The 15,547-nt window shown below is 44.0% G+C and overlaps 1 protein-coding gene across 1 annotated transcript in view; it reads left to right on the top strand.

Annotated features, from left to right (window-relative positions):
• Positions 1 to 8,901: 8,901 nt before the first annotated feature.
• Positions 8,902 to 15,547, top strand: part of NME9 (NME/NM23 family member 9) — an 18,540-nt gene continuing 11,894 nt past the window's right edge. The window contains exons 1-3 of the mRNA XM_023749356.1: positions 8,902 to 8,934; positions 13,840 to 13,897; positions 14,750 to 14,853. Of these exons, the coding sequence (XP_023605124.1) occupies positions 8,902 to 8,934; positions 13,840 to 13,897; positions 14,750 to 14,853 (195 nt within the window). The remainder of the gene's footprint in view (positions 8,935 to 13,839; positions 13,898 to 14,749; positions 14,854 to 15,547) is intronic.

The following is a 15,547-nucleotide window of genomic DNA, read 5'->3' as shown; positions in this document are numbered from 1 at the left end:
GAAACCTGGAGGGATGGGGCGGGGGGGGGGACTTCAGGGCCAGGAGCCAGCCAGGTCATTGTGGCACAATCTTCCTCCAGAACTCCCTGCCCCAGTGTGGTCCTGGGGGTAAAGGCAGCTCTGGGCTCCTGGGCATTCATGGTGTGTGTGTGTGTGTGTGTGTGTGTGTGTGTAGGAGCTGGGCCGGGGGGTGGGGGGGCAGGGGATGAAAACCAAGTGGGAAAGAAGTGCTTGGAAACGTTATGTATCTTGACCTAGGTGGTGGTTACATGGATATATGCAAATGTGAAAATTCATCAAGCTACGCTTTAATGATGAGCAGACTTACCTGTGTCACACTATATGTGATATACTTAAAAATTCAAATTATCCCATCTACATTCATACGCTGAATAAAATAAAAGATAGATAAAATAGATGAAAGAAGAGAAAATATCATCAAATAAGTGGAATCTACAAATAAAATAAAATGAGCATTCTAGAACATAAAAAGTATAACAACTGAAATCAGGGACTCATTGGATAAGTGTAACAGCAGATTAAGCACAGCTGAGCACAGGATTAATGTACTGGAAAACAGATTAAGAATATATTGAAACTAAAGCACAGAAAAATGATCAATAGAAAAAGAGATAATAGTATAAAAGACATGCGGAGATATTCAAATGTTTGACATTCGTATCATATCACTGCAGTCCCAGAAGGAGAGGAGAGAGAGTGGAACAGAAACAATATTCTAAGAGAAAATGGCAGAAAAATATTCCAAAACTGGTGAAAGACATAAATTCAAGGAACTTGGTGAATTCCAAAAACAAACAAAAAAAAAACCCCCTACATGTAGGCACATCATATTACATTGCAGAAAATAGGGTTAAAAATAAATTTTAAGGACCGGACATCTTTCTTCATTGAAAAAAAAAGCTTTAATGAATGTTTTCTGGAGCTGATAAGAAGCAGAGCTTGGCCCACAGCCACTGCCTGCCACGTGAGCAGTGCGACCTGGCCTCTCCCCGGGGACTCCCTCCGTGACACTCTGCAGCCAACACCCGGAGCACATCTTCTCGATAATACCCAGCCCCAGCTTGCAAAACAGTGAGAGAGTGATTGCCATTTGCAGCTACATGTTTTCACGAGTCTTAGCATTTGAAATATTGTAGTAACAAAATCAGAGAAAGAAAAATTGCCTGGGTTTTGAGCCTAAAATGCAGAGCTTGCTCATTTCAATGTAGCTCAATATTCTGAAATCCAATAGCATCATCCTATTGGCAAACAAGATAGGAAACAGTTTTTAAATCCCCAATGGCTTAAATTTTAAAATATTATGTTTCCATTAAAGCAAATACCGATATGGCATGTAGTATTCCAAAATGCACATACATCTTCGAGATAAATATTAGCAATGTTAGGGAATTCAGAAAGCCATTCAGCATTACGCCTTCAGTCTTCGGGGGCGGTCATTCGAAAAACTTCGGGGACACACTGGTGGAGGAGAGTCTTTGGTAATGAGGTCTTCGTGAGTTGACTGGGATCCAGGTCTGTCTCAAAAGCTTCTTTTGTTGGACCAAAGAGATGGGCAGCCGTAACCAGTTTGGCTCAGTGGATAGAGCGTCGGCCTGCGGACTGAAAGGTCCCAGGTTCGATTCCGGTCAAGGGCATGTACCTTGGTTGCGGGCACATCCCCAGTGGGGGGTGTGCAGGAGGCAGCTGATCGATGTTTCTAACTCTCTATCCCTCTCCTTTCCTCTCTGTAAAAAATCAATAAAATAATAAAAAAAATTAAAAAAAAAAAGATGGGCAAGGAGTTGTGTTCTAAATGGGAAGTTAGAAGGGAAATAGGTCCTGCTCTCCAATCTCCCAGAGGAGCCTAAACAAACAAGAGACAAAGCTCATCACCTCTCTAGAGGTATCAGGAGCTGTGAAGGTCTGAGACAGGGGTCCTCAAACTTTTTAAACAGGGGTCCAGTTCACTGTCCCTCAGACCGTTGGAGGGCCAGACTATAGTTTAAAAAAAAAAACTATGAACAAATTCCTATGCACACTGCACATATCTTATTTTGAAGTAAAAAAACAAAACGGGCTGAAACCGGTTTGGCTCAGTGGATAGAGCGTCGGCCTGCGGACTGAAAGGTCCCAGGTTCGATTCCGGTCAAGGGCATGTACCTGGGTTGCGGGCACATCCCCAGTAGGAGATGTGCAGGAGGCAGCTGATCGATGTTTCTCTCTCATTGATGTTTCTAACTCTCTATCTCTCTCCCTTCCTCTCTGTAAAAAATCAATAAAAATATATTAAAAACAAAACAAAACAAAACAAAACAAAACGGGAACAAATACAATATTTGTATTTGCATGTGGCCCGGGGGCCGTAGTTTGAGGATCCCTGGTCTGAGATGTCATCCCACTTGCAAGCTAACAAGTTATCTTCCCACAGTTTGACGGATGCTGGCAGAGGGTGTGAAACTCCTGGGTCGGAGATGAAGAATAGGTTATTACTCACGCAATGGTAGTAGCCAGGGTATTAACATTTTTAATATTAAATGTATTGGGGTGACATTGGTTAATAGAATCATATAGGTTTCAAGGGTCCATTTCTATGGTACAAGATTTATATATTGCACTGTGTGCTCACCACCCAAAATCAAACCAACTTCCATCACTATATACTAGACCCCTCCAACCCCAGCACCCCACCACGCCCTTCCCTCTGGTAACCACCACACTGTGGTCCATGTCCATGAGTTTCCGCTGGTATTAGCATTTCTGCACCGGTTTCTTCAACCTCAATCCCTGTAGAACAATGCAAAGGGGGGCAGGTACATGCAATGGGTTATGTCACAGAAGAACCCTGAGCTCCGGGAATCCAAAGCTTTTAGACCGAGACGGAGTGTGCTTCCTATCGAGGGAGATACTATCTCTATCTTCCAAGGCAATAAGCAAACCTGCACTTTGCTCTAGAACAGTGGTTCTCAACCTGTGGGTCGTGACCCCTTTGGGGGTCGAACGACCCTTTCACAGGGGTCGCCTAAGACCATCGGAAAACACATATATAATTACATATTGTTTTTGTGATAATCACTATGCTTTAATTATGTTCAATTTGTAACAATGAAAATACATCCTGCATATCAGATATTTACATTACGATTCATAACAGTAGCAAAATTACAGTTATGAAGTAGCAACGAAAATAATTTTATGGTTGGGGGTCACCACAACATGAGGAACTGTATTAAAGGGTCATGGCATTAGGAAGGTTGAGAACCACTGGCCTAGAAGATACTACCTCTATCTCTCGAGGCTGATCACTCCATGAACACTCCTGAAAGGGTAGTTGGGAATAAAGGCAGTGAGTGCCCTGCTCACAAATGTGCAGAAACACGAGAGCCTGCTGGAGAAATGCCAGCCAACAGGAGGACCTGTGGTCAGATCACTCTACGATGTGCAGAATGTCTCCAGTGCCACTGCCCACGTCACAGCTGCTATGGACATTCATGTCACAAGGTAAGGGGATGTCCATGTGCCTGGCTTTCTCAGGTACGTCCCTCCCGGGAGATATCCCAGGTACAGAACACCTGCACATAAGTCCCCTACAGATGTCACATCACTTACCTTGATGGTGTGGGTATAGGTGTTTGACATAAAATTGCTGGGATTGGAAAATCAACTAGAGCTGGAAATAGGCAGGTACCATGACCCCCGGCGCAGAAGCACCAGTTGGCAGGACCCAGGGTGTCTGGGGGTGAGGCCTCCTCAGGGTCAGAGTCTCCAGTCCCCTGGGTGTCAGCCACTCAGCACTGGCAAGCAGGACACCGCAGACAGGACACCCACAGGGGTTCACACCTGGCCCGCTGCTCCTGCAAGTCACCTGAGCCCTCTGCCACCACCCTGCTGGCTCCCAGGTGGACTCTGCTCTCTTCCTGCACTCAGGCCTGCTGGCAGATCCAGGGCAGGGGCCACCCTTCCTGTGCTCTTCTAGGGCCAAAGGGCAGGCCCGAGGCTCCTCTGCCCCCTCCTCCCTCCTCCCCAGGACTGCCTGGTGCCAGTGCTGGTTACATTTCCTGCTTTGAAAAACCAACCTCAGCCTATCTATCTGGCCCAGCTCGTCCTTCTAGAACCATCCCACTCAAGCCTGACTGGCAAAAGCAGGCTAAGATCCTGGGGTCCCAACTACCGAGGAACCCAGAAGCCACCAGGACTTGGCAGTGAGAGACACTTGGTCCATCCCCCACGTAGATAATGCCTGGATGCCCAGAGCCCATCCCAGATGCACAATGATGGCACTTGGCGCCAAGACATCAAGCTTCTTGCAAGAAACCTCAGTGGCTGCCCTCCACTCCCCACTCCCAGGGCACAGGTTCCAGTGCTCAGAGTGGGAACCCGCGCTCCAGGGCTCTGGGTGGAGCATGAAGAGGCAGCTGGGGAAGCAAGGGAGACAGGAGGGCGGCTCCCACACATGGGGCTCCCTCCTCCACCATGAGGTGAGCAAGTGAGTATATGTAAGAGGTAATAACAAAAGCCCATTAGGAGGGGGAGACGAAAGCATTCTTGGTACATTCTTCCTAAAAAACAAAGCACAAAAGTAAAATAAAGACTACGCAGAGCAAAAAGAAAATGTTCCTGGGTCGCAGAAGGGTTTCCCTTGAGCAAATCACCCCCTTGTGGCAATGAATGTGACTTGCAGGAGGAAGAAAAAGGTTTTGTTTTTCCATCTTTTAGAATCTGAAACGCTGTAGTAACCCTTAACGTTAGAACTTTTTGCATTAAACAAAGCAAAATTAACAAAAAAAGGACTTCCCTTAGGGTAGGTCTAATTAAAGCAGATGTCTTTGTTTTTTGTTGTTGTTTTTTTTGAAAAATATTTTTTTTTTTTATTGATTTCAGAGAGGAAGAGAGGGAGAGAGAGAGAGAGAGAAATATCAACGTAGATCGGCTGCCTCCTGCACACTCCACACTGGGGATTGAGCCTGCAACCGGGCATGTGCACTTGACTGGAATCAAAGCCAGGACCTTTCAGTCCGCAGGCCTATGCTCTATCCACTGAGCCAAACCGGCTAGGGCAAAGCTGTCCAATCACTGACCCATATCATAAAATATGTAAAAGATGGAAATTTCATTAAATCAAGGTATAAAAAGCTGGGGTGACCTAAGGTGATCCATTTGGGGAAAGTTGAAGAGGTTCTGTATTGTCTAAACTGTACACTTTTGAAAGTAAAAAGAATTACTATTAATAATTACACCGGACAAAAGGTGTGAAATTGGGGACATGTGGCTCCCCTAAATTTGTTTCTGTGGTTTAGTCCGGCAAAGATGTGGCTACATTTTATAGTAGAGATCATGTGGCAAGAAATCTAACCCTTTCAAAAAGAATAAAAAGTTTCCAACCTTCAGTGTGCTGGCAGGAATTTAGTTTCTGGTTTGAATTTTATAAACCATTCAGAGCTCGAGTAACCACCACCTTGTGGCAACAAACACCACTTGCAGCGAGCAGACCCATTTTGCAATGCTGAGTCCCAGAGATCTTTGTATGGATGTGCCACCGTTGGATTACTCATTGAAGGACACCTTGATTACTTCCAATTTTCGGCGATTACGAATAGGGCTTCTCTAAACATTTACACGGAGATTCTTGTGTGCCCATAAGTTTTCAGATCAACTGGGTTAAGATGTAGGACCATGACTGCGGGATCATATGGTAAGACTATGTTTTGCTTTGTAAGAAATTGCCAAACTGTCTTCCAAAGTGGCTGTATTGTTTCACATTCCCACCAGCAATATATAATGCCTGCTGCTCTGTATCTTTTTAAAAATTTTTATTTATTGACTTGAGTGAGAGAGAGAGACTTTGATTTGTTGCTCCACCCATTGATACACTTATTGGTTGACTCTTGTATGTGCCATGACCGGGGATGGAAGCCACAACCTTGGCATGTCAGGACAATGCTCTAACCAACTGAGCTACCTGGCCAGGGTTGCTCTGTGCCTCTACCGGCATTTAACATTGTCAGTTTGAGATAGCAGACATTCTAATAGGTGTGTAGCAGTATCTCATTATGTAATTCCCTAATGACAAATGAGGCTGAGTATCTTTTTCATTTGTTTGCTTTATATCTGTATATCTTCTTTGGTGAAGTATGTGTTCAGATCTTTTGACCATTTTTAAATTGGGTTGTTTGTTTTCTTACCTTTGAGTTTTGTATACTTTGGATAGAAGTCCTTTGTCAGATATGTGCTTTACAAATATTTGCTCCCAGGCTGTGGCTTGTCTTTTCATTCTCTTAAGTCTTTTGCAGATCATGAGTTTTTTATTTTAATAAAGTCCAACTTACAGTTTTTTTTTCTTTCATGGATCATGCTTTTGGTGTTGTCTCTAAAAAGGCATTGCCAAATCCAAGGACCACCTAGATTTTCTCCTATGTTTTTTCCTAGAACTTTTGTACTTTGGCATTTTACACTTATGTCTATGATCCATTTTTAGTTAATTTTTGTGAAAAGATTGGATAGCTTTGCCCAAAAGATCCAGATTCATTTTTCTTTTGCAAATGGATGTCTAATTATTCCAGCACCATTTAAAAATATGTTTTGTATTTTTTAAAATATATTTTATTGATTTCTACAGAGAGGAAGGGAGAGAGATAGAGAGTTAGAAACATCGATGAGAGAGAAACATTGATCAGCCGCCTCCTGCACACCCCCCACTGGGGATGTGCCCGCAACCAAGGTACATGCCCTTGACCAGAATCGAACCCGGGACCCTTCAGTCCGCAGTCTGACGCTCTATCCACTGAGCCAAACCGGTTTTGGCAAAAAATATGTTTTGTATTGATTTCAGATATAGGAAGGGAGAAGAGAAGGAGAGATAGAAACATCAATGATGAGAATCATAGATCGGCTGCCTCCTGCATGCCCCCTACTGGGGGTTGAGCTCACAACCTGGGCATGTGCCCTGACCTGGAATCGAACTGTGATCTCTTGGTTCATGGGTTGAAGCCACATGAGCCTCACCAGCCGGGCTCCAGCACCATTTTTAAAAAGACTTTCCTTTCTTGATTGACTTTTTTTCGTCCCTTTGTCAAAGATGAGTTAACTACGTTGGTATAGGCCTGTTTCTGGACTCTCTATTCTGTTCCATTGATCCATGTATTAATTCTTTCACTAACATCCTGCTGTCTTGCTTATTGTAGCTTTATAGCAAGTCTTAGAGTCCAGTAGAGTGAGTTTTCCAGTTTTGTTATCCTTCCTCAGTATCGTGTTGGCTATTCTGCATCTCTTACCTTTTCATATAAACTCTAGAAGCAGTTTGTTGATTTCCACAAAAGAGCTTGCTGAGATTTGGACTGAAATTTTGTTTAATCTATAATCACAATGGGAGGAATTGACATCTTAACAATATTGATTCTTTACATATTTTCAGTTTCTTTCATCAGCTATTGTTGATTTCTAGTTTAATTCTATTGCAGTCTGAGAACACACTCTGTATTTTTTTTATTCTTTTAAATCTGGGAAGGTATGTTTTACGGCCTACATTGTGGTCTGACTTGGTGAATGTTCCATGAGACTTGAGAAGAATCTGTACTCTGCTGTTGTTGGATGAAGTGTCGCTTAAATGTGAATTTGATCAAATGTATTGATGTTGTTATTCAGTTCAACTATATCCTTGCTCATTATCTGCCTGCTGGATCTATTCATTACTAAAATAGTGGTGTGAAGTCTTCAACTATAATAGCGGGTTTATCCATCTTTCCTTGCTGTTCTATCAGGTTTTATTCTATTTATTTTGATGCTCTGTTAAGTATTGTTATGTCTTCTTGGAGAACTGACCCCTTTAATATAATGTAATGCCTTCTCTTTATCCCTGATACATTTTCTGCTTTGCCTGCAGTCATTTAGCTATGCATTCTTTTGATTAGTGCTATCATGGCATAGCTTTCTCCACCTCTTTACTTTCAACCTATCTGCGTCTCTATATTTAAAGTGGATTTCTCACAGCACACAGGAATAGTTTTTATCCACTGACAATCTCTGTCATTTAATTTGTATAGACTATTTGCACCATGTTTGTAACTGCTTTCTATTTGTTTCACTTTACTTTTATACCTAATTTTGAATTTGTAATTTTGTATTCTCTGTCTTAAAGGGAACCCCTTAAAAACTGAAGTCACCCTTAATGTCTGGCATGAATTAAGCAATGGTAAAAGAAAAAGAAAAAAAGGTGCAGACCAGCCCTGGCGGGGCAGGAGAGATACAGGGATTCGGGACACAACTGTGTAATATAATACCGAGGCGCACGGTCTCTGCTGGGTGGGTCCAAATCCCTCAGAAACTGACAAACACCTCAGCCAATGAGAGTGTTTCTTTCGTCCAATTCTGACGGTAGGGGGCCCACCTGCCCGTCTGCTGGGTCCGGAGTGGGCGTGGCTTACATGTCTGCATGTTTATTGCCTGGCTGACTTGGTGTTGGTCTGTGTTGCCATGACGACCGTGGCTGAGTCACGTAAGACTGGCTTGTAAACTCTTGCTGCACGTTGAAGACTGTGTACCTGTTGAAGATCATTCACGGTGGTTCAATTCCCTAGGAATACACTTAACCAGTAGGAATAACGGATTCTGTGGACTTTTTCACCTGAATTCTTTAGCTGCTCGGATGCCATCGCCTGGCGCCCCTTTGTGGGCTCCGCAGTAAATGCCCTCACCCCAGCCCTGCAAGCCATGACCCCCGCGGGCTGCAGGCTCCGCTTCCACTTGTGGGGTGTTCATTTGCATCAGTGCGCTTATTTGCTGCCGTTTATGCTCACCTTAGACGGGTGCGGGGTGGGGGCGGGACGGTCTAAGGTAGGCTCGCGGATCTGCGTGCGCTGCGGGTGTGTCCGGAAGCCAGCATAACAGGGCTTCTGTCTTTGCAGAGCCATGGGCAGCAAGAAGAAGGAAATCGCCCTGCAGGTAAGCCTCAAGAGGCGCTGACTTCCAGCGCTTGATTGGGGTTGGAGGATGAAGAGGGTGCTATGGCCGGGAAGTGCAGTATAGAAGTGATACTCTTTGCCAGCGGTATATGACAGGCAGTTCTCAAACCTGGGTATAGATCTCGGTCTCGCAGTGATGGCAATTTTTTGTGCACTTAAATACAAACAAGTATAACATTGGGTTTAAGCTCTTTATGCTTACAGTGCTATACTGCCTTGAAACTCTATAACACTTTTATAGTTTTTAAAATGGAACTAAACAACCAAGAAATATTGATCAATATAATCTGATGTAACCTATTTATTGTTGAAATAGAATTGCAACTTGCTGCGAGACTATGATATAGATTCTTTTGAGTTTGTAACTGTGTGCTCTCTGGAGACCCAGTTGTCCCACGACTGATCTAATCAATCAGTTGCTTACTCAACAAGTATGTTTTGATATTTTACGTGCTGTGTGCGTGCATTTGTCATAGAAAGTGCTTCACTTCATTTGCGCCTAAGATAAGTGAATCCATAAGCCGAGCCTGCTGTTTCTTCCTGGCCCTGGACAATAAATCGCGGGGGATTCTAGGCTTGTGGTAAACATGCAGGCATGGGCTGTGGAGTCCGGGGGAGTGCTTTGTCATAGGAGACCATCTGGATGATCTGTAATATGGGTACAATTTAAAGCAAACTTTAAAATGTCCGAGTCAGCTCTGCCCATCAGGATAAATGCCCAGGCCACAGGCACCCCCTGGAGAGTAGAAAGGCAGGGTCTTGAGACACAGAACTTCACTTTCATTGTTCTCAGTGGCACCAGCACTTCACATGTGAATTTCAAAAGCCTAGTGATTTTTTTAAAAGGGAGAAAGCATTATCAGTCTAAGGATAGTGCATGGGGGGTGGGGGAGGGAGGAGCTTTAGACTGGAAGCCTGAAAAGGCTTTGTTTTGTTTTGTTAATCCCCAGAGGATATTTTTTCCATTGATTTTTAGAAAAGAGTGGAAGGAAGGGGGAGAGGTAGAAAGAGAGAAACACCAATGTGAGAGGGACACATTGACTGGTGGCCTCCCGCAGGTGCCCCAACCAGGGCTGGGAATCAGGGCTGGGGATTGAGTCTACAACCAAGATATGTACCCTTGACGGGGAATCAAACCCAGGATCCTTCAGTCCTCAGGCCTTCGCTCTATCCATTGAGCCAAACCGAGGAGGGTCAGAAGCCTGAAAGTTGATATAGTTCTTGAGTCTTAGACAACTCTGGGATTTTGGACAAACCACATAACTGCCTATCTGTAGAAGGAGGATATTAGGGGAGTTATCCCTTATGGCCTTCCAGCCTTTATGTTCTAGGAGTCTAGAGTCATGAATCTTGCCAGCTGCGCATGTTCTGTCTGTAAATAAATTCTAAGCCCCTGGCCCTAGCACTTATGCTGCAAAAATGATTTTCTCAGCCTCTCTGTGCCTCTATATCCTTTACGTAAACGGGAGGGAAAATCCATAATCTGAAGAGAGAATGGTTGTGACAAAACTTCTTTACACAGCCCTAGCCAGTTTGGCTCAGTGGATAGAGTGTCGGCCTATGGACTGAAGTGTCCCAGGTTTGATTCTGGTCGAGGGCACATGCCCGGATTGTAGGCTCGATCCTCAGTGTGGGCGTGCAGGAGGCAGCTGATCAATGATTCTCTCTCATCGTTGATGTTTCTCTCTCTCTCTCTCCCTCTCCCTTCTTTTCAGAAATCAATAAAAATATATTTTAAAAAAAACAAAAACCCCAAAAACTTCTTTAGACACTTCCAGGCTAGTCTGAATGCTGTCTGTGGTGGCGCTAAGATTTTTGTCTCTTATGATTATCTTTTTATGTGTCCATACCTTTATGCCCTTTGGGGCTAATAACATTTTTTAGCAATTTTTTTCATGTGTTTCCCCAGAGCTCTTGAGTTGACTGCAGTACTCAAAGCAAGTACTCCCTGTGCTGAGGGAGGAGGGAGAGAAGGTGTGCACTGAGGCTTCTGTGGAAGCGTTGCCTGTCTACCAGGTCAACCCCTTGAAAGCAATGCTCTAGGGCAGGGGTCCTCAAACTTTTTAAACGGGGCCAGTTCACTGTCCCTCAGACCGTTGGAGGGCCAGACTATAGTTTAAAAAAAACTATGAACAAATTCTTATGCACACTACACATACCTTATTTTGAAGTAAAAAAACAAAACGGGAACAAATACAATATTTGTATTTGCATGTGGCCCGCGGGCCATAGTTTGAGGACCCCTGCTCTAGGGTCTGCCAACCCAGGAGCCATGTATGCAATAGCTAAGACTATTTAAGGTTCCTCCTAAAAAGAAATAGAAATAACAGGACATCCAGAGACAGTGCAGCCAAAAGGTGCCACACACTCCCTATCGGTTCCCTACTGGAGTCTGCATGTTCCCCACACTGTTCTGCTCCTGCCCTGCTCCGAGGAGGGAGATCCTTCAGCCATCCAAAGGGCCCTGGCGGCACGGCAGGTGTGGCTCACACCGTCACAGGTGTGCTCCACGGACAGTTGCCACTGACAGCGGAGCCTCTGAAAGCCCCTGTTGTGAGAGAGAGGGTGGGGGTGGGGTGGGGCTCCTCATAACCCTTCTGTCACTTCCCTCAGGACTATGTCTATGGGCCCAGCATGACATCAGTCCAACTTTCTTCTCTCATGTGAGGCATCAAGAAGACTTCTGTTTAAAAAAAAAAATCAAAACAAAAAGTATGAAAACATGATTTTTTCCAGAAAGATGGAGTTTTAATAGAGTACTTGCAGATATTAGGTTTTGAGCCCTTTTAAAGAGACAAAGACCCTAGCATACCTGTATTAAGAATAAGTGGCAATTGTCATGGTCTTTTAACTTATATGGTTTCAAACTAGCTCCCTAGGAAAAAAAAAAAAAGCTTACTAATTACAAAGGGAAAGAGAATAATTTCACAGTGGAGAAGCCTGACAGACATGTGAGCTTTCCCTCTCAACGATCGTGGGGAAATAAACTTTACACAAGCTGCTGTAAAGCAGCCCTCAGAAGCACCTAGGGAAGTTCTCTGTAGAAAGGGCTCACTGAGTTTGCACTGGGTCAAGGACCACACGAGCAGAGGGTGCACGAACAGGCCCCCTGGCAATTCCTCAGTGTCCTCTAGGACAGCCTGGCGACTCAGCACTCCCGCCACGTGCCACCCATGCAGGCTCACAGAGGGCCTTCTCCTACTCCACCTGAATCCATGGGGAAGGTCTCTGCCCTTTTAATCTCCATGTAACCCAAAGCAGGTGCGATCCAAGTGAACATCAGCAGTAATGAGGGAGATGGAAATTATATGTCACCTGATAGGATGCCATGAGAGGAACATTCTTCTACTTCTCTGACACTCCAACCAATCCAACCATCTCCAACCAGTTCCAATCAGTTCTAACAAATTCCAACCAATCCAACTAATTCCAACCAATCCATCTAATTCCAGCCAATCCAACAAATTCCAACCAATCCAACAATTTCAACCAATCCAACTAATTCCAAACAATCCAACAATTTCAACCAATCCAACTAATTCAACAATCCAATCATCTCCAACCAATTCCAACCAATCCAACCAGCTCCAACTAATTCTAACCAATTCCAACCAGCTCCACCAATCCAACCAATTCCAACCAGCTCCACCAATCCAAAGATGCACAGCCTGACTAATCAGGAGGAAACACCAGACACACTCAAACTGAGGAACATTCTACAAAATAACCAGTATGCAGAATTTAAAAGTGTCAAGGTCATGAAAATCAGAGACTAAAGAACTATTCCAGACTGAAGGAGACTAAAGAGACCTGACAAACCTGGCACATGATTCTGACGATAGCTTTTGCTATTATGACTTTATTGGCCTTCAAATTCAGTAAAATTTGAATAGAGTCCAGGAGTTACATAATAATAATATACGTTTTTTTTAAAATATATTTTATTGATTTTTTACAGATAGGAAGGGAGAGGGATAGAGAGTTAGAAACATCGATGAGAGAGAAACATCGATCAGCTGCCTCCTGCACGCCCCCCACTGGGGATGTGCCCGCAACCAAGGTACATGCCCTTGACCGGAATCGAACCCGGGACCCTTTAGTCCGCAGGCCGACTCTCTATCCACTGAGCCAAACCGGTTAGGGCTTTCTTTTTTTTAAATTTTGATGGTTGTATTGTGGTTATGTAGGAATAATGAGCTATTAGGTTGGTAATTTACTTTCAAATAATTCAAGAAGAAAAACTTCTTTATATTGTACTTGCAAATTTCCTGTTTGAAATTGTTTCAAAATAAAAATGTATACTATTTATGAAGAGGGATACTATGTATTTCCCTTGTATTTAATTTTTGATATAATCCAGAATACTTTGTAGATAATAGAAAATGTGGAGAAATGGCCATAAACTCACTGTCAGTTTCTGATGTGGATGTTCAAATATATTTAAGAAAAGATGGGCAAAACATATACACCAACTCCAACCAATCCAACCAGCCCCAACTAATTTTAACCAATTGCTGAGAAAATTAAGGAAGATTTAATAAATGATGAGAAACAGCACATTCATGGCCTGGAAGACTCAAAGTTGTTAATATTTCAATTATTTCCTAAACAGATCCACAGAATCAATGCAATATCAATTAAAATCTCGGCAGGAGTTTTTGCAGAAATTGCCAGGCTGGCTCTAAAATGTTTGTAGAATGCAAAGGACCTAGAGTAGCCAAACAATCTTGAAAAAGACAAAAATATGGAGGCCTCACACCACCTGATTCCAAGACTTGTTGTAAAGCTACAGGAATGAGGGGGGGAGGGGGATCTGTAGCAAATCTATCAGTGTCTCCCCATTTGTGCCCTCAGTAATACGGTATTTGTTCTTCTTTGATGTTAGGTCAACATCAGCACCCAGGAGCTTTGGGAGGAAATGCTCAGCTCCAAAGGACTAACTGGTAATTTAAGATAATTGTTGAGATCCATCCTTTTAAAAATGGCACATGACAGATTTACCAAGAAGAGAAAAGCTGCAATGATCACCATTTTCCTGTAACCTTGAGTTTCATGAATGAAGAACCAGGTGATTTCTTTGTACATATAGATCTGGCTTGAACATCTATCTGCTGGTGAGTTCTGTTCAGGAAATTCATCAGTACTATCCGGTAGCAGGCCTCCTGGTCAGGTGCAGGCAGAAGAGAGGTTCCCTCACACCCACCGCTGGCGCACAGCACAGACGGGGACCGAAGAAGACCACGGTATCCAAGTTTCCACCTGGGTCTCTATCAGAGTCACTTTCCGGGAGAACAGTGTTGACTTTCTAAAGTGAACAAAACTCTCCTTTACCCAAAGCAAGTCACTTGTAATTCATCAGGGGAAAAGGTCAAAGCTCTGTTTATTATCAAAGAAGCTAAGAATTGATTGTATGCTGACAGGTCACCTATAGTGGCTTCTTCCTTTTAGAATAGATGGTTTCAGTCTATTCAAATATTTATTGAGGGCCACTCTGGGCTAGGTCTGCACGTAGCCTGAAAATTCCTTACGGTAAAGGGATCGTGGTAAGTAAATGATTTCCCACCCTACACTACTTCATTGTGTTTAGAATTCAGGACAAAGAGTTGCTAAGAATGAGGGATAGCTGTGTTTCCATGCTCGCTCATACTCTGACGGGATAATAAATCCTGTAACCATTAATGTCCCTGCAAACGACATCCATCTGAGGGAGGTAGCATGTGCGGGTGTAAACTTTGCCTGACATGCTGGACGCTGGGGCTCAGTGAGCCTCCCTGCTTCTTTCTCGGTGCCGCCAGTTGTCGATGTCTATCAGGGCTGGTGTGGCCCCTGCAAGCCCGTGGTGAGCCTCTTCCAGAAGATGAGGATCGAGGTTGGCCTGGACCTTCTGCACTTTGCATTGGTAAGATCCTCAGCGGGACTGTCACTCAACATTGTAAGAAAAAGGCAACATTTCAACACAGGAACAGGAAGTGCGAGCTCCCTTTTCAGAGAATTGAAAAGGCATCCACTGTGGGTTTTTTTTTTTTAATATATTTTATTGATTTTTTTACAGAGAGGAAGGGAGAGGGATAGAGAGTTAGAAACATCGATGAGAGAAAAACATCGATCAGCTGCCTCCTGCACACTCCCCACTGGGGATGTGCCCGAAACCAAGGTACATGCCCTTAACCGGAATCGAACCTGGGACCTTTCAGTCCGCAGGCCAACGCTCTATCCACTGAGCCAAACCGGTTTTGGTCACTGTGGGTTTTTATTCGTCATGCTGCCCCACAGTTTCTCTGGGGATGAAATCCTCCCTCAGCCCCTCACTGACCGTCACTCTGGCTGCAGGGACAGAATGCCTGCCACTCCAACAGGTGTGCTCCCTCTTAGCTCACAGACACTGAGCTCTGGAGTTTCCCCTTCAGAGCTCAGGGTTTCAGGATCTCTATCCTCTGCTCCGCAAGGGGGACTCTGAGTAAACATTTACTGGATTAATGTATGGAAATGGGAATAAATTCCGGAGACGTGTGCAAGAGACACTCCGTGGTTTTCGGTTCAAAGACTGAACAGAATATGGGCTTCACGCTAATCTCGCACAAGTTTGGCTTCAG

This window comes from Myotis lucifugus, unplaced genomic scaffold (assembly GCF_000147115.1).
Source record: "Myotis lucifugus unplaced genomic scaffold, Myoluc2.0 scaffold_8, whole genome shotgun sequence".
NCBI lineage: Eukaryota > Metazoa > Chordata > Mammalia > Chiroptera > Vespertilionidae > Myotis > Myotis lucifugus.
The sequence above is the reverse complement of the archived record's forward strand: the minus strand, read 5'-3'. Positions and strand labels throughout refer to the sequence as shown.